Source organism: Dermacentor andersoni, chromosome 5 (assembly GCF_023375885.2).
Source record: "Dermacentor andersoni chromosome 5, qqDerAnde1_hic_scaffold, whole genome shotgun sequence".
Lineage (NCBI taxonomy): Eukaryota > Metazoa > Arthropoda > Arachnida > Ixodida > Ixodidae > Dermacentor > Dermacentor andersoni.
In genome coordinates this window covers 166,648,377-166,673,029 of record NC_092818.1, presented here as the reverse complement: position 1 = coordinate 166,673,029, position 24,653 = coordinate 166,648,377, and the positions used below count along the sequence as shown (strand labels likewise).

Here is a 24,653-nt window from a genome sequence, read left to right as displayed (position 1 = left end):
AGGGGAGAGTTATTAGTAGAGTTTGCGGAATAGAATAATATGCGGATAATGAATACCTTCTTCCGCAAGCAAGATAGCCGAAAGTGGACGTGGAGGAGCCTGAAAGGCGAGACTAGAAATGAAATAGACTTCATACTCTGCGCTAACCCTGGCATCATACAAGATGTGGACGTGCTCGGCAAGGTGCGCTGCAGTGACCACAGGATGGTAAGAACTCGAATTAGCCTAGACCTGAGGAGGGAACGGAAGAAACTGGTACGTAAGAAGCCGATCAATGAGTTAGCGGTAAGAGGGAAAATAGAGGAATTCCAGATCAAGCTACAGAACAGGTATTCGGCTTTAACTCAGGAAGAGGACCTTAGTGTTGAAGCAATGAACGACAATCTTGTGGGCATCATTAAGGAGTGTGCAATAGAAGTCGGCGGTAACTCCGTTAGACAGGATACCAGTAAGCTATCGCAGGAGACGAAAGATCTGATCAAGAAACGCCAATGTATAAAAGCCTCTAACCCTACAGCTAGAATAGAACTGGCAGAACTTTCGAAGTTAATCAACAAGCGTAAGACAGCTGACATAAGGAAGCATAATATGGATAGAATTGAACATGCTCTCAGGAACGGAGGAAGCCTAAAAGCAGTGAAGAAGAAACTAGGAATCGGCAATAATCAGATGTATGCGTTAAGAGACAAAGCCGGCAATATCATTACTAATATGGATGAGATTGTTGAAGTGGCTGAGGAGTTCTATAGAGATTTATACAGTACCAGTGGCACCCACGACGATAATGGAAGAGAGATTAGTCTAGAGGAATTCGAAATCCCACAGGTAACACCGGAAGAAGTAAAGAAAGCCTTAGGAGCTATGCAAAGGGGGAAGGCAGCTGGGGAGGATCAGGTAACAGCAGATTTGTTGAAGGATGGTGGGCAGATTGTTCTAGAGAAACTGGCCACCCTGTATACGCAATGCCTCATGACTTCGAGCGTACCGGAACCTTGGAAAAACGCTAACATAATCCTAATCCATAAGAAAGGGGACGCCAAAGACTTGAAAAATTATAGACCGATCAGTTTACTGTCCGTTGCCTACAAAGTATTTACTAAGGTAATTGCAAATAGAATCAGGAACACCTTAGACTTCCGTCAACCAAAGGACCAGGCAGGATTCCGTAAAGGCTACTCAACAATAGACCATATTCACACTATCAATCAGGTGATAGAAAAATGTGCGGAATATAACCAACCTTTATATATAGCTTTCATTGATTACGAGAAAGCGTTTGATTCAGTCGAAACCTCAGCAGTCATGGAGGCATTGCGTAATCAGGGTGTAGACGAGCCGTATGTAAAAATACTGAAAGATATCTATAGCGGCTCCACAGCCACCGTAGTCCTCCATAAAGAAAGCAACAAAATCCCAATAAAGAAAGGCGTCAGGCAGGGAGATACGATCTCTCCGATGCTATTCACAGCGTGTTTACAGGAGGTATTCAGAGACCTGGATTGGGAAGAATTGGGGATAAGAGTTAATGGAGAATACCTTAGTAACTTGCGATTCGCTGATGATATTGCCTTGCTTAGTAACTCAGGGGACCAACTGCAATGCATGCTCACTGACCTGGAGAGGCAAAGCCGAAGGGTGGGTCTAAAAATTAATCTGCAGAAAACTAAAGTAATGTTTAACAGTCTCGGAAGGGAACAGCAGTTTACAATAGGTAGTGAGGCACTGGAAGTGGTAAGGGAATACATCTACTTAGGACAGGTAGTGACTGCGGATCCGGATCATGAGACAGAAATAATCAGAAGAATAAGAATGGGCTGGGGTGCGTTTGGCAGGCATTCTCAGATCATGAACAGCAGGTTGCCATTATCCCTCAAGAGAAAAGTTTATAACAGCTGTGTCTTACCAGTACTCACGTACGGGGCAGAAACCTGGAGGCTTACGAAAAGGGTTCTAATTAAATTGAGGACGACGCAACGAGCTATGGAAAGAAGAATGATTGGTATAACGTTAAAGGACAAGAAAAGAGCAGAGTGGGTGAGGGAACAAACGCGAGTTAATGATATCTTAGTTGAAATCAAGAAAAAGAAATGGGCATGGGCAGGACACGTAATGAGGAGGGAAGATAACAGATGGTCATTAAGAGTTACGGAATGGATTCCAAGGGAAGGAAAGCGTAGCAGAGGGCGGCAGAAAGTTAGGTGGGCGGATGAGATTAAGAAGTTTGCAGGGAAAACATGACCACAATTAGTACATGACCGGGGTAGTTGGAGAAGTATGGGAGAGGCCTTTGCCCTGCAGTGGGCATAACCAGGCTGATGATGATGATGAACCTCGAGACATCAAGTATGACTTCGGAGATTACACCCTGACAGTAATCTCTAAGTCCTTGCGTTGGTCGTGGCTCTATGCCTCTGAGATTTAACTGCAACTGCTGATCTTGGAGGCTTTGCCTGATCCCCGGTGCATGGCCCGCTATTGCCGTTCTGTTTGTTGAGTTTGCCTTGTGGACTTTGTTCTGCCATGCTGTGCTTGTTTGTTTAGTTTAGAAACGCACCAGCAGAGGAGATGACATGCTTCACTGCAACGCAGTGGGCATACCAGTTTTTGTCATGTGCTCTCATCCCCCACTCTGCACGCTCCTTGCAATCACAGCGGTTGCAGCGTCAGCACGCGTTTCGTGCCGCTGCCACTGGCTGCCGTTCGCCCATCTTCTCTCCGCGCCTGCGGTGACGTGTGTGCGCGCAACGCCGGCCTGCGTTGTTTCTTTGTGTACGGTGGTTAGGGGTGTTGAAGCTAGCGTGGTGTTTTTTTTTGTTTTTTTTCTGAATTGTGCAGAAGTGTCAGTGAGCGAAGATGCCGAAGTATAAGACTGTAACGCTGCAGCAGAAGTTCTGCTTGATCCAAGAAGCGGGTAAGAACACACGTTCCAAGACCGAGTTGGCTGAAAGGCACAGCGTGCCCCTCTCGACGTTGTCCACAATATTGAAGAACAAGTCAAAGGTACTGGCGGCCTACAGGAAGACATATTCTTCGAAGCGGTCGCAAGTGCGGGCTCCCATGTACCAAGATGTGGAATCAGCTTTAATTTGCTGGCTGCAGAAAGCAAACGAAGCCCACTTTCCCGTCAGTGGAACGATACTGCGGGAGAAAGCCAACGACTTGGCTCTACAACTTGGGCACGAAGAGGTCAAGTGCAGCAATGGATGGTTCAGCCGTATTAAAGAGCAGAATAATTTGATCTTCGTAGCCGTCTGTGGCGAGAGCGGCAGCGCAAACCAGAGCGTCGTCGACGACTGGAAGAAACACACGTTGGCTCCATTGCTTAGCGAGTACGATGCAGACGATGTATGCAACCTTGAGAAGGCAGCCCTTTTGTACAGGTAGCTGCCCACGAAAACATTCGCAGCGAAGGACACCGCGGTCAAGGGTCAAAAGCAGGGCAAGGAAAGAATTACCGTTCTGTTCGGCGCGAACACTTGTGGTAAACACAAGCTGCCGCTACTCGTAGTTGGAAAGAGTGGGAAGCCTCGCTGCTTTAAAGATGCGCGGCTGCCGCCAAGGGATGAGCTTATCTACCGGCACAACAAGAAAGCCTGGGTCACAGGCACAATATTTGAAGATTACGTTTGGCAGCTTGACCGCAAGTAGTAGCAATAGTAGCAACAGGTAGCAATGTACTCTTCGTTGTTGATAATTGCCCGGCCCATGGTGACATCTCGCACCTGAAAGCTATCAGGATGGTGTTTCTTCCTCCGAACACCACGTTGATCTCGCAGCCAATGGACCAAGGTGTCATTCACCATATGAGGAAGATTTACCGCCACCACCTGCTCAAGCACATGTTCCTTTGCTGTGACAACTGCAAGTACTTCATCGACCTCCTCGTGGCCATATGTGTTATTGTGCATGCATGAAAGCAAGTGGAACCCATTTTGACCATGCGGTGTTTTAAACACACTGGCTTCTCGAAGGAAAGCATCGTCGATGCTGATGCTGACTATTCATGTGCACTTGATGAAGAAGGAGCCGAGTATTGTGACCACATCGGTGCAGTCGACTTCGCCGAGTATCTGAACTTTGAAAGTGATCAACAAACGTGCTACTCAGATTTGGAGAGTGAAGCTACTGCTGATGCGACCATGTGCGATGACAGCGACGACGACGACACTAACGAGCCCTCCCGAGCACCCGCTCTTGGGGAAGTTATTGGATCGCTGAACGTTATTTCCAGTTTTGTTGAGTGCCACGGTGGAAATTCTCAAATGCTGTACGTAGCTGACCAACTAGAAAACATGACCCTTGGAGCCTCGAACTACAGGACGCGGCAAACTGGCATCTCTGATTACTTTAAGTAATCCAAAGATCACCGAATAAAGATAGCGCATTCCTGCCGTGAAATTTTTTGCCTGGATTGCATTTTTTTGTGTGTTTGGTTAATTCGAAAACCCGCTTAATTCGAAGATGTTTTGCAGTCCTGATGACTTCGAATTAATGAGGTTTTACTGTATTTGCATTCCCCATGGAGTCTGAATTATCGGTTGTCGACTGTAATAAAAAGGCTCATCACATCGCACTTGCGGGGAGTATCGGTAGTTCATGGAAGTGCAGACACCATTTCTTTCTGTATGCAAACACCACTCACGCGTTTTTCTTTATAGTTTGACAAAAGGCATTGGTTTGACGCGTTTTGACTTGACTGCTGGCTATGTGCTACTTCCATGCTTCTTCAGTCATCATGAGTGCTCCAGGCCCATTAATCATTCGGCACTCGTTCACAGCATTCAAGAGGGCTGCCATCCTTTATGTCGAAAAAACAAATCACTGCGCAGCGGGCCGCAAGTTCAATGTTTGTGAATGGGTGGTGCGAGAGTGGTGACTGCAGCGAAGTGAAATTTTCAGTTGTGATGGCAAGTGAGGAATTTCCTACGTGCCGAAGTCTGGACGCTTTCCGGAGCTGTAGGCCAAGCTTGCGGCGTACGTCGCTGAAATGAGTGATCTGTCCCTGCCAGTGAAGTGCGACATGGTCATGAAAGAAGCCCGGATCTTTGCCTTTTAAGGACCTGCTCCACCATGAGTACAACGAGTGACTGGCGGCAGAAGTCCGCGAACTTACGCCAACTGGACCTGTCAAAAGAGCCTCCCCGACGGCTGCGTGTGGCTGGGTGCATTCGGCGTGGGCTGCTGTTCCACAAGATGTCGTGGTGCGGTCGTTTGCCAAATGTGGAATTTCGCTGGACGACGACGCACTGTGGGACTGTAGCAGCGCTGACGATGGCAGCACTAGTTAAGACGAGTAGTCCAGTGACCATGTCAGCTACTAATAAATTTGCGTTATCGAATGCGCCCTCGGGTATGCTTTTTTTTTTTTTTTCCTGTCTCTCGATATGGGGGGGTCGACTTACATTCGAGTCGACTTACCATTGTGTAAATACGGTAATGCATCCCGCTAATTCATACTGAACTCCGCACTGCCACCGATAATTCGAATTCCATGCCATCGTAGATTTGGAGAGTGCTTGTGCACAAGAGCACGTTGGCGAAGCTGGCGTCGCCGCGTTGGCCTAACTGCTTTGCTCTTTCCATCTGTGGCCCTTTGTTTAGGCATGACTGTAGAGAGTCGCGTTTGCGCCTGGCCAGGCATGGCCAATGCCTCTGTTGCAGGTTGGTTCTCTCCCTCTCTCAATACCTTCATAATTAAAATGCAAATGCGGCGTTGCATGTTTTTTTTAATGTTACATCTTGGAGGCTATGCTCTTTCTCTATGAGGCGTTCTGCCGAGAAGCGGCACCAGGTAATGTCTAAAACATGGCAGTCGTGATGTTTATCGGCTCGGGCAGTATGAAAAATAACATTTGAGATTCATGGCTATTACTTGGAAAAAAGCATCGCTGGGATACGTGTTGGATACGAGATACTCCCGCAACACGTGTGCAGCAATGGCCGGCACCGCTTTGGTGATTTTACATAAAGTATGAAAAAAAAGAAGAGTTGTATCTTTGTATTGGATCTAGGAAGATGAAAGTGGCATGTAAAATTACGCCCATACGGTTGCTATGTTGGAGAGAGCAGTTTTCTACATCACTTAAAGCGATCCATGCATAGTTGTAAGCAACATTAATACGGCAGTAAGAGAGTAATGGAGCAGCGAATTTCCCTCTTTCGTTACTGTCGAAGCACTCCTTTTATCCCTCCTTAATGGTACAATCGATGACAAACATGACCAAGTATATATGCATGATTGAACAATCCCTCTCTAATTTTCTTTGAAATATATGATGGGCATCGGCCATTTTTAATATCAATTAACCGATTTTGTTATAGCACAAAGAGATGCACGAAATGGCGCGCTAGGCTCATCACATCATGACCCCAATGATAAAAAGTGTGCCTAATGGATTTCTCTGGATGCACTGCACCAACAGCTGTGGCAGTAAAATAAAAGGACCCCAACCTAATAAAGAGTGCACAAAAAATAACTTTGTTCTGTACCCTCATCACTTAGACGAAAAAAAATGTTAAGTCGTTTATGTGCTGAGAAGCTTGTTTCTGTTCATGCATATTGCCTCAGCAGGCTGTTTGCAAGCTGTAGAATAAACCAGCCGGAAAATGCTCCAGTGAGTGAAGCTCACTCTCCCACGAAGCCACCTCAGTCGCCTGCATTTGGTGAAGTTTACTCTCAGCAAAGCTGGAGCGTCACGCTCCAGCGCTGTAGCAGACAACACGAAGCACCTCCCCTAGGACCCTTCGCGCCTGCGCCGCTTCGCTTCGATGCGTGGCCACACAGGACGCACTGCCGCTCCGTGGAGCGATGCCATGCTGAGCCGTGTTCACTCTAAGAGTGGATGACCTTGTACAAGAATCCCCACATCACAAAACACACCAAAGACAACAAATTTGCGACCTTTCAGAGGACTGAAGAGAAAGTGAAACTTTGACAGCCATTTTCTCAAAACACTTTTTTTTTTTCACCTTTCTGTTCAGCTTTCGGGGCTGATTTCTTACTGTTTGGCCTATTTTGACTAAGATTTTTCTTTTTTTCCTTGGGTTACAGTGCAGGTCGTGACATTCTTGCTTTTTTGTGTTGACTTTTCATAAATTTATGATGCAGCTATTTGTTCTCCCCAGAAGTGTGCTTGATGCAAAGGCAACATAAAAAATGACAACACAATAAATTTGTGTTGTGAAATAAAGAAAGCAAGAATGTCACTACCTTCAGCACACATTTAGCTATGCAGCCAATACTCCATTAACCTTCCACTGCACTTGTTAAGCTCCCCACGCCGCCCAGAAAGTGCAAAGCAGAAAAATTTTGTGGAGTAAGGTGTTCTGGAGGTATCATTCTGAAGATTTTATAGAAGCATCAGGAAGACATTCTAAATATTTTTGCCAATTTTCATCAGACTCTATGAAGAAATAAGTTGTATTTTGAAAACCAGGTCCCCCTTTAAGTTTAGAGCAAGATCCGTTTGCTGGCTGGCACCTTGAAAATGTCCTCAGATTGAATGAAACAAGATAGAAGGGTAATTATTCATGCAATAAATTTTTAATGGTTAACTTCCTAAATATAATTTTTTTCCCTAGATGGATGTGTTTTCACATATGGTGACATATATTAACAAACTGCTTTGCTTTCGATTGCAGAAGGCATGACAAAGCGGAGACGATGCTATGTGACTAACGAACGGGAAGCCAGAGTCCCTTTGGAGCGCGGGTAAGCATTTTGTCTGACAATGAAATTAAAGGTACTACCAGCGATCAGAAATGATTGGATGTGTTGCATTAGCGTTATCTACACCCAAGATGAAGCCTCTATTCGATTTGGTAAATAATAGTATGAAGATTCTGTGACCTCTGAAGAGGGTTTCCACAGTGAGGTAGTTCTGCAGTGAAGGCTCATTCTAGAATTTACTGACAAGCAACATGCTCATACATGCACACACTGCTCATTAATGGGTGCATAAAGAATCAAGTATGCAGGTTTACAAGTTGTTGCATTGAGACTAGTTGCAATTTCTAAGTAGCTTATAAATTGATTCTAATTTTATTACCCATTGTCCCTGTACATTATTTACTAGCTTCCTACATTGAATTTGCATTGCCTTGTTTGATGTTCGTTAGTGTTATGAGTGTTTCGATTCATATGATCAGGGTGTTTTTGTCTCACCACATCTCACCACTGCTGCATTTCTTATCTCTTTTTCAGTTTAGTGACATGTTTAACAAACCCTACAACCATCATGCATTAGTACTTGGAAAGGTTGGCATAAAACAAAGAAAAGGAATTGATCTAGAGGTTTCAATTGTCCACATCTGTAAACATTTGCTAGAAATTGAAGTGATAGCCATAACATATTGGTTCCCTGTGTGCTGTTGTGATGAGCTAATGTGTGGGCTGCATTATGTTCATGCTAATGAGGACGTTAGAAATGTATCGGCAGGAACAGGCTTGGAACTGCTGTGTTGACATAGTCAAATGTAGACATATTGGATTCATTTACTTTCATGGCCAGCAAGGCATGAGTTTTGTCTAATGGAACCGTAGTAAATACCAACAGGGCACTTTCTTGCAAGGAATGAGGTGTGCTCTAGTTCCGAAGAACAGAGAGTTTCAGTGCGCCACTTAAAAAGAACAAAAAAACACAACATAGCGTGGAAGGTGCTGGAGTTGCACTGTGCCCCTGCTGCTTCAGGTTATATTGGCCCCAAATTTCAGTCAACTTCCGTTATTTGAACCTTGACGGGATTGACAAAATTTACTAAATTATCCAGCGGGTCTAATTAAACAAGATGCTGAAAAAAATGTCACAAAGCTGATTCATATGGCAGTGTTTAACCGAATGAATCCTTTCAGGGTCAATGACGTAAATATACGGTGCCGCGAACAAGTCCAAAATGGTCGATGCCGTATATTTATGGCGCTATCTGTACATTTAAGAAGCGCGCCAATTTCCTAACTTCTTATGGCATGTGCTACCACTATGTGGGGAATACAGGGAATTTTTTTCTCTCGCCTCCCTCTCTCGGCTTTTGTTGCATGGTTTGTTTTAGAGCTAGTTTGCTCCTGTGCGTCTATATACTACCGCTTTCGCGTTGGTGTCCGCGCGGGCAGGTGGTGGTTTGGGTTTTGTTCCGCAGGTGGTTTCGGCTTCTTGCGCTCGTATAACTGATGGCTGTCCGGTTACTAATCGCTCAAAGGGTGACCACCTGTTTCTTGCTTGTTTAGTGCTCACCGGGGTGCGCATAGGAAGGATGCCACTGTGCATGCTTTTCCTTTTTTTTTCTTTTTCGTTTTAGACTTGCGAAAACTAATCGCCTCTGGTTGGCAATAAGATGAAAATTAGCGGAAGTTTGTCACACGTGTTGCTTTTTTGGTGGGCACACAACCACACAGTTTTCTTGAGTGCGCTCACCTACGCAGTTTGATTACGCTATGGACGTAGATATTAGTGTAAGAGCAAGAACAGGTGAGAGCTGCAAAATATTCCTGTGTGCACACCTTCTAAGCCTTGAACTATGTGTATAACAATGCATCAGATTTTTAATTCTTATAAGTTTATTTCCTACTTTTTATTGTTGTTATTCATTAATAAGCAATACATATATACCAATGCAAAATAATTTTTTCTCACTTTACGGTCACCCTTGAAAAGTTACGGTAAATTTTTTTTAGAAATAGGTCCCTCAAAAGAATTGGAATCTGCAATAAAAAAAAAAATCGACCCTGGGCGGTCGCATATGGTGAAAATAAATCTATCCTGAAAGGGTTAAATGCGCACCGCTTTCTGTGTGTCCAAAGTAGAAGACTAATATAAAGATAACGTTAAAGCTCCTAAACAAAGTAGAAATCTAACAAGCACATTGTTTTCTAGCAAGAAAAATGGGCAAGGGTCTAATATGTGTTGCACAGTGGTGGCCAGTTTTCTAAAGTCAGCTTTGCCACATTACAGTTGTGGTACGCGGCAATGCATACAAGGCTGCGAGTGCAGTTTTTTTTTCTACTTTCTTTGGGGGAAAAAAAGTGCACATTAGAATCAGTTAAATATCATAGCCATACATTGTGAGCTACTATTATTGTTTAAAAATCTACCTAGGGCAGGCCGAAAATCGGCATTCCTGATGGGAGGTGAAGTGTGTTCAATGCATTCATTGTCACTTCAGCTCTGCCGAGACAGGTGCTGCCAGTAAAGGGGTCACAATTGGGGTGACCTAGGGGTCAGGCACATACATGCCTGCTGATTGGTCAAATTTTAATTGTCAGTCCAAAGCCAACTTTAAGATCGAAATAAGTTTGGGCCCATAGAAATGAATGGCTGCCGGTTGGGACCTTTGGCCAGGTTGAATAATTGAATTAACTGGAGTTGAACTAACAGAAGCCTACTGCTTTTGGGTAATGAGACTGGCAGAAATAAAAATGTGCTCTTTTTAAATATTTTTTTGTAGTTGGCAGAGGCAGACTCGAATCCAATCTTATGGCAAGTCCGGTGTGAAGGGGGAGGTAATCTACGTTGCTCCATGTGGCAAAAAACTTAGGAGCTACCCCGAAGTGCTCAAGGTAAGTGTTCATCAGAGTTCTATGTCAGGTATTCAGCAGTTGTCATTTGTAGACACATTTTCATATCGGCTTTTAAGTGAATCCCAGCACACTAAAGTTCCAGAAGGCAGTTGCATTTGGTAACCTTCAGCCCGCTTCCGAAGAAAAAATGTGCAGGTAGGATATGTGCACACCTATGCACATTCCAAGAGTCAAGTGGTGCGTTGCAAGGGACTATTTATTTATCTTTTTATACAATGTACCTTGTAGGCATCTATCTAAGGCATTCGGTAAGGGGGCCTTGTACAATAAAATAGGAACCCAAAACAAAGACAGACAGACTTAGAACAAACTGCATACAAGAATAAAGACATCAATAAAAGTATAGACAATATTATAGGCATAAATTCATACATATCAGATAAAAAACACTGTACTGTATACATAAACTATCTGAATATGCATGTTAAAAAAAGAGATAATTAGGAACTAATTTAAATATGTTGATAATACTCTGCAGAGGTCTCGCTGCAAATCTGTATATCAGATCATTCAGACACAGTGAACTTTCAACATGGTCCCGTCGTCCTACTGCAGAGGTTGTTGACAGCTGTAGCTACATCAGCAGCACATTGCACAAGAGGGTTTGCAAAAGAGCGGGTGATCACACATTTTTCTCTGCACTTAGGAAGTTGGGATGCCTTTGCAGAAGGCTGACATGAATGTCTGCCTTTATGCTTGTGTTCTGTCCTTAGGTTTCTGTTAACAGATACTCCCCATGCTGTTTCCTTGCTAATATCTGCAGACCAGGAAGTTTTACAGTATAAGGTATAAATCTGCATCCAAGTTGTGCCGTTGGGCTTCACTGTGTAATCTCCCACTGTGTAGAAAAGTAACATTTCACTTGAGAAGCTTTGGGCATCTGTTACTTTATAGTGCGCTAAAAACAATTTTTTATTCTCTTGCAGTACTTACAACAGAATAACATTACTGACATTGGAAGGGAGAACTTCAGCTTCAGCTCCAGGATGATTGTTGGAACCTTCTTCGAGACCACCAATGGCGGAGAAGACACTGATGTGAGTCGACTGTTAGTCCTCTATCTGACAACTTGTAAGGCACTCATTTTAGTATTTTGAAAGCATAATTTAAATTCAATTAACCCCTATTTTTTCAGTGTGAACTAGCCTGTACATTGAGCCATAATTTGGAAGTTTGTCAGAATGATTGCCAAATGAAAACTTTCAGTCTACTTGTGGCGTGTGCATGGGCTTGCGCTCAGCAGCTTTATTGAAAAATGCTTGAAGTGTAGAGTTTTTGTAGCGCATAACATGAGATGCTTCGACTCGAGAAAATGTGAACTAAAGAAACTAGGGATATGAAAAGCATTGAGGGCCTTTGCAAGAATAACTGGCCAGTGCGCATGTAAACAGTAGTTTCTTGTGCTCGTAGCTCACTGCACGAGGAGCCTTAAATGATGGCGGGGGGCGATGACGTGCACACGAGGAAACCAGTTATTTCTTTTCCTGGACCGCACGATGCCTGCTGTGGAACAGTTGTACCCTTCGTCTCATAATCCATGGCCCCCTCTCGTGCAGGGCTGCCGTGTTATGAGTGAAGAGGAGCTGGCCTTGCGCTTGCGCCTGCTGTGTGGTGTGCACGCAGTGGTGCCGCCGCCTCTGATGGCAGCACTACCTCCCTCCTCGACGGCAGCAGCCACCAGGGGTGCCTCACCTCTGCTGGGCCTGCCCGGCCTTGCGGGGAGCTCCCTGGCCGCTGCTGTGGCTGCTGGTGCCTCGAGTGCTGGGGGTTCTCGGAGGGGACGGCCACGCAGTCGCCCTTCCCCGGACCCACAGGAGCGAGTCATGCAGGAGGCTGCCCTGCTCCAGCACAGGCAGCACTTTGAGCAGCAGCAGCATCAAGGTGGGCCACTGTTGTATTCCCGTATAAGTTTATCAAATTGCAGTTTGTGGTGACTTCCCTTGCTGTATCCATAGCAGCTTTTCCTTGCTCTGTTGGTTAGAATGCATTGCAAAAGGTGAATTATAAATATATTTGTGGCATGCAGTAAAAAATAAACAGCATTATAGCACTCTTCAGTGCTTCAGCACTTATATGCAATAAGCAGACCGGGGCTACTTTTATTATTTGTGAAACGATGAACAAATGAGTGACAGAAACTGCACGAAAATTAGAAGCTGAGAGAAGGTTGCCCGAAGTTTTGTTCGTCAAAATCAATGAAAGAAAGCCTTAGAGCACTTGAACCTGCTTGGACAGTTGTCCTTTACTAGTGAGGTTACATTTTCTTTACATTTCCATGTGAGCATGCGTGTGATTACTGGCTTCTGCATACCAAGATGACGGAGCTGCATCAGCATAAGGCTGTGTGATTCACGGTGCGGTGGCTCCTCCCAAAGCCCGATTTTCTTGCAGTTTTTGATGCCAGCACACTAGGAAAGTGCTGTTTTCTTGATTTCTACCGGGTATCCAAGGATTGTGAAAATAAGTAAATTGGAAATATGTTGATTAAATTGACCATTTTAGTTGCCACGTTCCCCCCCCCCCCCCCCCCCTCGGTTAAGCTTTAAAGGTGTAAAGCTGTCAAAATGTTAAGCCATTTACAATTAATGACATCTGAGAGCTCTACACCTTCAAAGAGTTCAAAAGCTCACCTGCTATGCTCAATGATGTGTTTTACCGGAGTTTGTGGCCCCTTTATCAATGTATTGTGACTCCAAGTTTTAAATATAGCTTTCTTGTGCCTTGAACAGTCCCTTGATCTAATGAGAAAGCACACTCTGTGATTAATATGTGTGGCTCGGAACATCTCAGCCGAATTTTGCAGTCGTGCACGGCACGTGGAATTCACAAGTGGAGCGCTATGCTGACTTCGTGCCAAACACCCTCTTTTCAAACAGAGGCCTTCTCCTCAGCATTTCTAAGCTGGTGGTGTTTAGCATTTGTCATCATGTGCAAGATTCCTATAGACAGTTTTTATTGGCCGATAGCTGCCAGGGCAGGCCACAGGCTAATGTTCTCGTGCATACAATGAAGGTAACGTATTTGCTCCAATGTAGGCTGACCCTCGAATGTCCGAAGTCAGAAAAAATAAAAAAACTTGAATGTAGGCCGAACAAAAAAGTGAGGACAGCGTTCACGGAATGAAAACAGCATTTATTCAATATGAACATGCTGAGCTGACTCGACGTTATCGTTGCGTTATCATCGAGCTTGCACGCATCCGCGCGCAAGCTCGCGTCTGTGCGCTTGTGCATGCGCAGACAGTGTGGCACGGCTCGCACAACTTTTCGTTTGAAAGCGGCACTATAGTGGCATCGCCTGTTTGGTGCCATTACGATAACAGCATGCTATGGGCCACGCCGCACACCGGTACGACACATGTCAAAATAGCGATGTCGCTCGTGTACTTCAGCTGGCTACTGGTGTGGCAAATAGAGCTAGATGGCGCTAACCATGCACCAAATTTATCGTTTACAATTACAAACTTGCACGTTTTTGATATCCTCAAAACTAAGCCGACCTTAGAGTTTGGTACAGTGAAACCTTGTTAAACCATAGTTGGCTATAGCTCGGAAAAAAGTACATACTAAACGGTAGTACTGAATAACTGAAATAGCCTGAGATCGCCCACTTACCTGTCAAAAACGAAACTCAGAGAGAGTGCGATGAAAGGGCAAAAAATGTACAGCATTTATTCAATTCTGGCAACAGACGTCTGTGATTTTTGTTTGATGCCGTTGCGGCGTAGCAGCGACGACAGCCGCCTCAAACTCACCTAAGGGGGGACATGGGGATCAAAGCTAACGTTCTTATTTACCAGCCGATTTTGATGAAATTTTGCACAGATGTTAATAATATCACATAAACAAAACTGTGAAAATATGGCTGCAATATCTGAAGTACTTTTTCGTTTACAAAATTTTTCTGCTTTCATTTTTGCAAAATGCCTGCACACCTGTTATTGATGCTAGGTGTTCAAGCAAACATTGATAGCACTCCTATATGTATCCTCCACACAGTGACATTCCTGTAATTTTTATAGCCTAACAGAATTTTTTTATATTCTCATTGTTTGGTAGCTACTTCAGTTGCATGAAAATCTCGACTGTGAAAACAAAAGATAACAAATTATTGAAGCAACTACTTTGAAAACAAAACATGTTGCTGTGTGCAGTGGTGCACAATGAGTGTAACAAAACAAACGGTGTAAAAATATTCATAACGGTGTCTGAGATATTGGCTTTGCAAGTTGACCTTGTTGGTAGAAAAAAGTTTTGAGAAAAAGGTGTTCAAAATTTTGGGCCATGTTTATTCGAGTAGAAACCACTGGCCTTGTAGGTGCAGGTGTCAGGTTGATCTCTTGGCTTCTTGGATCTTTTATGCTTGCTTTCATGTGCTTTTTGTGCCCTCTTCTTGCTCAAGGCATCTTTCTCAGCCGCTCAACTCTCTTGAGTCCGTCGCCAATGAGCATGCTCCTCCCGCCATAAACCCTATCTTCCGTTCGGTTGCCGGCACAGAACCAAGTGACGCGCGGACAGTGGCGGCGGTCATATTCAACACCTCCGACAAGAGGAATTGTGACTCAAGATGCGACTGTATGGTGTGACCGTTGCTGATGCACGGTTCGTCTTCACGGCTGGCAGACGCACGCGCTTGGGCCGCACTTTTGTTGTTCATCTCGGTGACAGCAGTGGCACAATCGGGGTACGTCGCGGAGTATTTACGGGACGTCGCAGGCCCGGAAGCATCGAAAAAGGCCGTTATTAGTTCGGTATCATCACCACTGGAGCTCAAGGCTGCAACAGCCTGCGAACTGCCCGGCAATGCGTCGACAGTTCCTCTTGCAAGCTAGCGCTCGGACACATCACTGCTAGCACTACTTATCCTTCGGATGTTCGGCGGCTTGCGCTTGCAGCTGCTGAAGCGGTGCTTGGTCGCGTATTTCGTCGTCCACGTCTGCCCAGTCATGCTCAAAACCACGAAATGAAATAGAAAACTCAAATCCGAATAAAGCGATGAAGCGGCGGCGTACCTCAAATATCCAACATGTAAAGAAAGGGGCAGCAGCCAGCGCGCGAAGAAACGGGAGAAGCAGACGCCGCAGCAGCTCGCTTCCAGGCCCGGCCAATAGGGCGGCTCATAGAACGCACGTGACGGAGCAAGCCAATCGGCGGCCGTAACAAGCAGCTCCGCGACCTTCAGACTTTTTGTTTTTGTGCTTGCTCTTCTCTCTATCTGGAAATGAAAGAGGGGCGTCAAAAGGCGAAGAGGTGCACTTTTCAACGGTACAGTGAAACCTCGTTAAACCGTAGTTGGCCGGAGCTCGGAAAAAGTACGTACTAAACGGTAGTACTGTTTAACCGAAATAGCATGAGATCGCCCACTTACCTGTAGAAAACGGAACTCAGAGAGAGTGCGATGAAAGGGGAAAAAACATGCAGTATTTATTCACTTCGCGCGACATAAGTGTTATTTTCGTTTGATGCCGCGGCGGCCTAGCATGACGATAGCAGCCTCAAACTTACTCAAGCTGCGTGCCAGCTTCTCAGCCAGCCCCCCTCCTCTCGGCAAACACTCGCACGGCAGATTCCTCGTTGGCGTTACGTATTCTCCGTGTACGCGCGCACTAGTGCTGCATAAGTTCCGGGGCGCCTTTTTCATTGCCGGGTGCCGGAGTTCGGAAAACTTTTGGTTTGGAATAGTTACGTTATCGCGCCCCTGTTCTCGTTGCGACGATTGCATTCACGAGGCTGACGTAACGCGCAGCTTCTGCCACTGTCGGGCCTGAATCGCCCGTGCTGTCGCTTTCCGTGTCGTCCTCATCACTGTCGCTAGTCGACACTTCGGCAACAACAGAGGCAATGATGGCAAAAAGTCGAACCTCGTAGCCGACATCTCTTTGCGGTCGCAGCAGCGCTGCCGAGCAACTTCGCATTCCAAATGCCACACACTGTAGTCAACAGCAGATCCATGTCGCGGGCCAGCGCCGACTTCATGTCACGTTCGATAGCACAGACGATGTCTAATTTTTCTTCTATGCTGAGCACCCGGCGTCTTTTTTATCCGAGCTTCGGCATGACGCGAGTCCTCGCTTGCGCGACGCCATGACCACAGCCATGACGCTCTCGCCATAGAACGGCGTCGAAATGATGTTGATGTTGATGCGGCTTCACGTGCAAACGCACAGGGCGCTTGGAGGCCGTTGTACCGATCTCTGAGGCTTGTTGTTCTGCCGGACCGCCCGGTGGAGACGACGCACCGCCGTGTTTGCGCGACGAAAAGTGGAAAGGCTACGTTTTAACCGATGCGTACGCAATAAGCTGGTACGGTTTATGCGGATACTAAATACATTATGTTCAATGGCCGCTGAGTCGGGGAATTGACTTTACTACTTTTAAACCGAAACTACTGTTTAAGCGGGTACGGTTTAACGAGGTTTTACTGTACCAGCATGGCCGCGCCGCGTACTGCCGTTCCGGAGCTAGGGGCACTCGAAAACAGCGACTCTTCCACCGATTTTCACGAAATTTTCGCTGTATTGCCTGATGTATATATTTATTTATGGTACTTAGCAGTCGTCTTCAGCGGAAATACTTGGAAAACTTATAGAAAAGGGGTCAAAGATTCGAAATCTGCAACTTTCTAAAAAGTCACTTTTGGGTCGTTTTTCCATAGTTGATCCCCGCGTCCCCCCTTAAGCTGCGAGCCATCTTTTCCGCCAGGCCCCTCTTCTCAGCAAAAACTCGCATGAGACTGATATAACGTGCAGCTTCTGCCACTGGCGGGCCTGAATCACCCATGCTGTCGCTTTCCGTGTCGTCCTCATCGCTGTCGTTAGGCAACACTTCAGCAACAACAGAGGCAACTATGGCTTTGTCGGACATGCCCGGAGTAGTATGAACTTCGCTGTCGATGTCTGAAGTCGGTGAAGGAAACGCCTTCTGCAACACCGTGCCGCTTCAGCACTTAAGCGAGCAGGATTTTGCAAGCTTGGTCGACGGCGTCAGAAGACTGGTCAAAGGTGTCGCTAGCATCCTCGGTGTCACCCACACACCCCGTGAAGCCAGCGCGCTTGTAACAGTCGCCGATTCAACATGCCACCACGAGTATTCCAGCAGGTGAATTCCGCCCAGCAGGTCTATTGAAGAAACCTTGACACGCACAAGGGCTAGAAGAATTCTGCGCTGCAGATTCTTTTTGTAGAGCTGTTTTGCAGCCCGAATGACACCTTGGTCCAAGGGCTGTGCAATCGCTGTGGTGTTAGGAGGCAAAAATGCCAACTTCACAGCTGCAAGGTTATCAAGCGCGACATGCACCAACACATTATCCAAGGTAACTTTTCTGTTCTTCGCCGGAAAACAGCGGTTAATGAAGAGTACATGCGCCTGCATGTACTCTTCAAAAAGTTTTGAAGTCATCCACGCTTTCGTATTGCTGCGGTATACAAGTCCAGACGGCAGTCAGGTGCCTTTGAAACATCTCGGCTTGGCCAACTTCCCAATCATGAGAAGTGGAAGTTTTTCAGTTCCTGACATGGTCACTCCGAACGCAACTGAAATCCTGTCCTTGGCATGCTTGCCGCCAGTGCATGTCTCACCCTTAAACGCAAGCATCTGTTTGGCAGCAGCTTGAAGAACAGGGCCGACTCATCTATGTTGAAGATATCGTTGGGCGCGTAGTTAGTCAAGATGTGTCTCAGCTGACCATTTTGCTATTGTTCTGCGCCATCCATGTCACCAGTGGCACCTCCTCCTGAACCTGTTCTCGTGTTTACACTGTGCCTCGCCTTAAACCTCGCCAGCCAGCAATTGCTGCATACGAAGTCGTCGTGGTTCATCTGCGAAGCGAAAACCAGGGCCTTCTCCACAAGTAGGGGCCCGCTAACAGGCAAGTTTTTCGACCGCGCTGTTTTTAACCACTTCACTAGCGCCTCCTCCATGTCAGGAAAATACGAACCTCGTAGGCGACATATTTTCACGGTCGTAGCAGCACTACCGAGCAACTTTTCCTTTGCATTCCAGATGCCACACACAGTAGTTAAAACGACAGAAAGCTGAGCTAGTTGGTAAGGATTCATTATGCAAAAAGGTGAGGTGTGCAGACAGGACACAAGAGAAGAGAAGTGGACAACACGAACGCCGACTATCACTGAAGGGAGTACTGAGGCGAAAAGAAGAAAGAAGACACAAAACTCATCTGCGCAAGCTCTGGAATGGTATCACCAAGTGTCAGTCGAGTACATGTGCCGGTCTACGTGAGAGATAGCTGTTAAGGTACTTAATCTCTTCCTTATTTAAAGTAATCGAAGGCTGACTCACGCACGCACTTCCACCGTTATAGATATGCCATGCCTCTACCATAAGACGCGTATCTTCATTCTTGTGCCTGTACAATATCGCGCATTCATCTAACTCTGGCGTGCAGTTACAATCTTGGCAATGTAGGGAAAGATTAGAAGGCGATCCACTGGTTAACAACATTTTATGTTACATTAGCCTCTGATTGATACACCGCCCCGTTTGCCCTAAGTAGAACTGGCCACAGCTAAAGGAAACTTTACAAACCACGCCCATATGACAGTCAGTAAAACTGTTGTTCTTATTGTGCTTCACAGGACAAATATCTGTTCTTTTTTTGCCTTTTACCTGCTCCTTTTTCCTCTGCACAGCAGCACATATTTTACCTAACTTATTGGGAGCAGTGAAAGCAACATTAACATCATATCTACTTGCAACTTTTTTAAGCCTATGCGATACTGAATGAATGTACGTAATAGCCACTACTCTTTTTTTTTGCTATTGCTGCTTTCTGTAATCGCGTCCGTCCCCCTTGAAACCAACTTCTTTAGGCGTTCAGCCACAGTGGCCACTGCTACGCTAGAATAACCTGCTTCTAATAGGTGCCGGACCTGTGCATTAAAGAAGTCGGTGCCAGCACAGACTTCTTTGTGCCACGTTCGATAGCATGAACAATGTCCATTTTTTCTTGAATGCTAGGCGCACTGTGTTTTTGTCCGAGATTCGGCATGATGCGAGTCCTTGCTTGCACGACGCCACAACGCTTTCTTGTAGAAAATATAGAAAGCTCTCTGGCACGGCGCCGAAAAGATGTTGATGTTGATGTGGCTTCACCGTTCCAAGGGCCCTCTGCATTTGCGCTTGGAGGCTGTTGTTTGTATCTCTGAGGCTTGTTGTTCTGCCGGGCCGCCCGTAGCCGAAAAGCGAAAACACTACTTTTTAACTGATACATATGCAGTAAGCTGGTAGTTTATGCGCCTACAAGACGCATAATATTCAGTGGCTGCTGAGTCGGGGATTTGACTTAACTACTTTTAAAATGAAACTACTGTTTAAGCGGGCACGGCGTAACAAGGTTTTACTGTATATTATTATTCTTAAAAAGCTGTCGGCCTAGATTTGAATAAATATGGTGTGTGCCTAGGAGGGACTGTTCCTGTGGAGTTGCGGTGTCTGGCTAACACCTTTTATGTTGACAGAAAAGGTTCTTGATTCCACAACTGTTGTCACCACTTCGCTACCATTCTGGCACCGCAGCAGTTGCCAAATTTCTGTGAAAGGTACCAGATGCAACCTCTGTTTCCTGGGGCTACAGTCGAACCTAGTCATAACAACATACAAGTGCCACGAAAATTTCATGATTATAACTGATGATTGTTATAACCAGGTTGCATGAAAAAATTAAAATAGGGGGATGGCACAGTTGTGAGAAAACTTTAATGGCGGGGAGGCCAGTGCCCTTCGCCACCACATTCCTCCATCCAGCTGCTGATTGTGTTCACTCGTTTAACCACTTCCTGGGTGTTCCGATCGCATGTAACAAGCCGCAGCTGTCGGTGTTGAAGAATTGCACTGCTATAACTGCAAAGAGGGGTCATGGGTGGCAAGCGATATGCGAGCTCCACCGAGGCATCGCTTGGGTGGCCCCAAAAGGGGCCTCTTAAGAAAGGCGGGAAGGTTGCGGCAGCAGCCTGTCAGCTTGAGAAATTTAAAAGAAACGCTGAGGCGAGATCGCCTTAACCATCTTGCCACATACTTCTCACTGGTTTACACGAGAAAACCCTATGTTCGTCAGCCTTGCATGCTTTACGCGATGCTTGCCAACATCCTTCTCCAAGGCATCCAGGTGCTCCACGTAGTGCAGCGGAAGCTTCCTCGTGAAAACAAAGTACCAGAGGTACTGAATCATCTGCCAGGCCTCCTGTGAGGACAATGTTGAGGCAGCCTGCCCTACCGCGTCATTGCTGCCGTCGCCGTTGTTGCTATTTGATGCAAGCATGTTCGCGGCGATCGCCTCATCAGTTAGAAGCACTTAGTTTCCAAATCTATAGCTGTGCACTTTCTTTTCACCGGCAACGTCGTGCATTGCCGATGATCAGCGGGCGCATCAGCCATCTTCCGCTTTGGCGATGAGTCAAACAAGGCTGAGAAACCGCATGGGCAAGAACAATTTCGACGCAACGAACAAAGATGAACGCGAGCGATTAAGCTGTTTACAGAACTGCGCTGAATGAGGAGCCAGCAAGCAATCTGGGAGCAGCGTCGTTGGTGCGGTCCATTGGTGTTTCAGAGGGTGGCGCGGTGTAAGGCTATGGGCACAGCCCGTTTGTGTTGCGAGGGCTGGAAGGGTGACAGGAGAGAGGCGCACGGAGAAGGCTGGAAAATGCAAGCGTGGTGGCTGTCGGCCATCAATGAGTGGCTCGAATTTCTCATTTTCTTTTTTTTCTTTTCAAGGATTTCGCATTTCACTAACTTTCGGTACGGACACCCAGCAGCCAACTTCATTGTTGTAACCAATAATGCGGCATTGGGGTATTGTAGTAAGCGGGTTATTCCACCATGGAAAACATACAAAAGTCAACGATGCAGCAGCTTCTCATTGTTATAACCAATATATTGTTAAAGTTGGTATCATTGTAAGTGGGTTCGACTGTAGTAGCAAGGACTCCCATGCAAAGTTAAAGAGGTGGGGTTGCCACTGGCAGCCAATGTGGCATTTAATGATGAGCTGTTATATGCGCTACTGCTGTATGCACAGGATCAAAAATGGTGCTACAGACTATACAAACAGACTAAATTACAAACCATGGATTAGATTACCAAAACACGTGGGCTGGGCACCAGCATCAGTGGCACCTTACTCCATTGGAACAAAGTATGTTGAAGGGGAATGAGAGAGGTAAATATGGCGCTCATAGTACCTACACTCCTACTAGGTCTTCCTAAAAAAATTATTTCGGTAATATATTCCAGGGATGTGCAAAACTCGATACAAGGTGTTTCTGAGGCTTCAAAAAATGGTAGTTCAGGGTCCCTTGTGTTACCAGTTACTCAATAGTGCTGGTTAAATGTGACATTTTATTGAGCCTTTTCTGTGATGTTCATTTTTCTTCTTCTTTCTCTCTTTTTTTTCTATATTTCATAGAAGAAGCGAGGCGGCACCATGAGCAAGTGAAATTGATGAAGCAGCAAGAACGTTTTGAACGCCTCGAGCAGCAACGCATCGAGAAGGAACTGCGCACTCAGCAGACGATTGAGGTTCTCTTCACTGCCTTTAACACCTCTTCAGCTGTTGTATGTGTGAACCTTGCTTTACTTGATGCCTTTTTGGCACTTGCGCTTGTGGGGAAAGAGTATTTTTGCACCTGCATTTTTGCCTCATCTGTACTTTTCCTTTTCCCCTTGTTCACTTTCTAGAATGGCCCATCCTCTCTATGTTGTACTGCATGTTGGGCATGGAACAACAGAGGTCCTCTTCTGTCTTGTGCTCACATCCTTAAAATGTGCAAATAATCCATCACAGCAGAGAGTGCATGTTAGTAATCCTCGGGCGAAGACATGACTGGTGTTGCTCCATTTGTTGTAAAAATATGTCTTGTCTGGTTTCATTGCCCCCTAGTGTGTCCAGCTGCCTGAGAGGACCATTTCTAAGTTATGGAGAATGGTGGTGTCTGTTGTTGGCCTTCTTTTTTGCGGTTATTTTTCTTGATTGCTTTGTCATTGTTGCTGTGTGTGCGTCTTGCTCGGCAAGCATGCACTGGCAGAGCATTGAAAAGGGGTTGGTGTCACTTCTGTTGGTGCGTCGGAGTTGCACTTATTGGAAAAGGGTGCTAGGTGGAATGTTGATTTTGCATGGTTACACGTCTCCCTGCATCAGATCCGCCGCAAAAGGAGGGAGGATATAGAGAGGCAGCGCCAAGACGACGCTGTTCGCAAAGCTCAGGTACTGTTTAGGGGATGTACTTCTGCATGCTTCAGATATTGGCTTCACAGCCCGCATTATATTTGCTCAAATGTCAGCCGGGAACTGCAACAGAGGTGTTTTGTTTCATAACTGCGACACTAGTGGGCTACAGGGGGTAAGTGCCTTGGAAAAATATTTTCATGCATTCACAAATTTGCGCCAATGTGATGCTCTCCTTAGACTCCACAGAGGGCAGAGCAGCAGTGCCTCCTGAATAAAGCAGTCACTGCTTTTTGGCGAATGCCAGTTCTTGCAGTGTTGAGTTGCCTATTCTGGCAGGCAGTCTGCCAGTAGCTACCATGGTTGCCTGTCAAGTCTGTGTGCATCCTTGATAGGATCGTGAAAGCTCACGTCAGCAGAAAGCCCCAAACTGATGCTTTCACAACACAGCCTAATTTGCGAGTGTCACGCAGTCAAGGTTTTTGTGAGGTCTGCACTTCGCAGCATAGCAAGAATATGATGCACATTCAGCTGTGCAACAAACAAATGCGAGATGCCCCCATGGCCTCGACCATTGTGAAATTTCAAGTGGATATTATTCCACTGAGCAAAAGCTTGCTAACTGGTTTTCTTCCCACTGGCCACGGCTTTTGTTTTTTTGACTGCCTGATTTAGTGGAACATTCTTAGGGCTATCCACGTTTAAAAAGTTGGTTGGCTTTCTTGCAAAGTTGCAGATGATTGAGCATGCTTCTGTTGCCCATCACCAGGCACGGTTCCCTCTGTAGTGCATTCTTGTGTTCTTGGCCTTCATGAGCTATTGGTTATAGCTTTCATGGTAATTAGGCAGCTTATAGCAATCACAATTGGTATGAATATCAACAGCAGAAATGACTGGGGATTCAAATTAAGCATGCCAGTAGGTGCAGAGGCATGGGTGCTTTCAGTTTACCTAGATGTGGTTCCACTGATGTTTGGGCTTATATTAGGTACTTGCCAATAGCTGTGAGGGGTGTTGGCTACCTGCTACCGCTTTGCATTTTCTAGTATTACATGCATTGACATAGGTAGGTACTGTTGGAAAAGTATCTTCTCATTGCTTGCACACTGTTTTAGTGATGTTGCATGTTTTGAGAAGGAACATGTTGGTACTAATCATTGTAAAACAGCATGCCATCTTGTTTGCACACTGCCCTTTCTTTCATACCCAGCATCCAACTGCCCTTGTTCATGTTGCTTGTATTGGTTTCTTTATGCTCTTTATGTAGGGCTCTTCATTATCAGTTTTTTTATTAAGCTGCTTAATGCTGACTTGGGCTGTGGGGCATCCTGACATGAAGAGGGTAGGCCCTTGCTTTTAGGCATTTGGGCACTTTGCACCTCGCGTATGTGGGAAAATTCACTTAACATAAAATTGTTGCACCGTAGCAAATCAGTCATTTTGATCTGTGATCCGTACCACACTTACCTTTTCTTACCTTCTCCCCGGCAAGGTTTAGCACATTAGTTGTTTTGCAGCACTTTGGTATGTCTTTAAAGAATGCAAAACTTATACCAGAGGTACCACCAAGCGTGGCGTCCAGCACGTGCTGCTTTTCTTAAAAGGAATGATGCACAAAGTGTGCGGTCCAATTGCTTCAGCTGCAGGATTTTTTAATTATAGCAGCAATGACTGAAAAAGATTATGTTGGGTGACTTGATTTTCAGCTCCAATTAACTATGCTCTGTCACTTACATCTCAGACTTGGTAATCAAGGTCAGCTTTGTTTTGTCCTGTATGTGTCACTGATGTGTGATTTCATTCGAGCTCCATGTGAGTTTATTTAAGGTCTGAACATGTGTACAAGGTACTATGGACAGAGGGTATGCAGCAGTCCTTGGAAATCCTTGAAAAACCGCTG

The 24,653-nt window shown here is 45.7% G+C and overlaps 1 protein-coding gene across 8 annotated transcripts in view; it reads left to right on the top strand.

The window, feature by feature from the left end:
- Positions 1 to 24,653, top strand: part of LOC126531595 (bromodomain adjacent to zinc finger domain protein 2B-like) — a 134,605-nt gene that overhangs the window by 31,040 nt on the left and 78,912 nt on the right. For 6 of the 8 annotated variants that reach the window (XM_050179186.3, XM_050179180.3, XM_055071281.2 and 3 more), the window contains 6 exons: positions 7,642 to 7,711; positions 10,441 to 10,552; positions 11,500 to 11,610; positions 12,130 to 12,454; positions 21,995 to 22,107; positions 22,727 to 22,792. In XM_050179186.3, the coding sequence (XP_050035143.1) occupies positions 7,642 to 7,711; positions 10,441 to 10,552; positions 11,500 to 11,610; positions 12,130 to 12,454; positions 21,995 to 22,107; positions 22,727 to 22,792 (797 nt within the window). The remainder of the gene's footprint in view (positions 1 to 7,641; positions 7,712 to 10,440; positions 10,553 to 11,499; positions 11,611 to 12,129; positions 12,455 to 21,994; positions 22,108 to 22,726; positions 22,793 to 24,653) is intronic. The other 2 variants (XM_055071280.2, XM_055071278.2) reach the window with 1 other exon arrangement.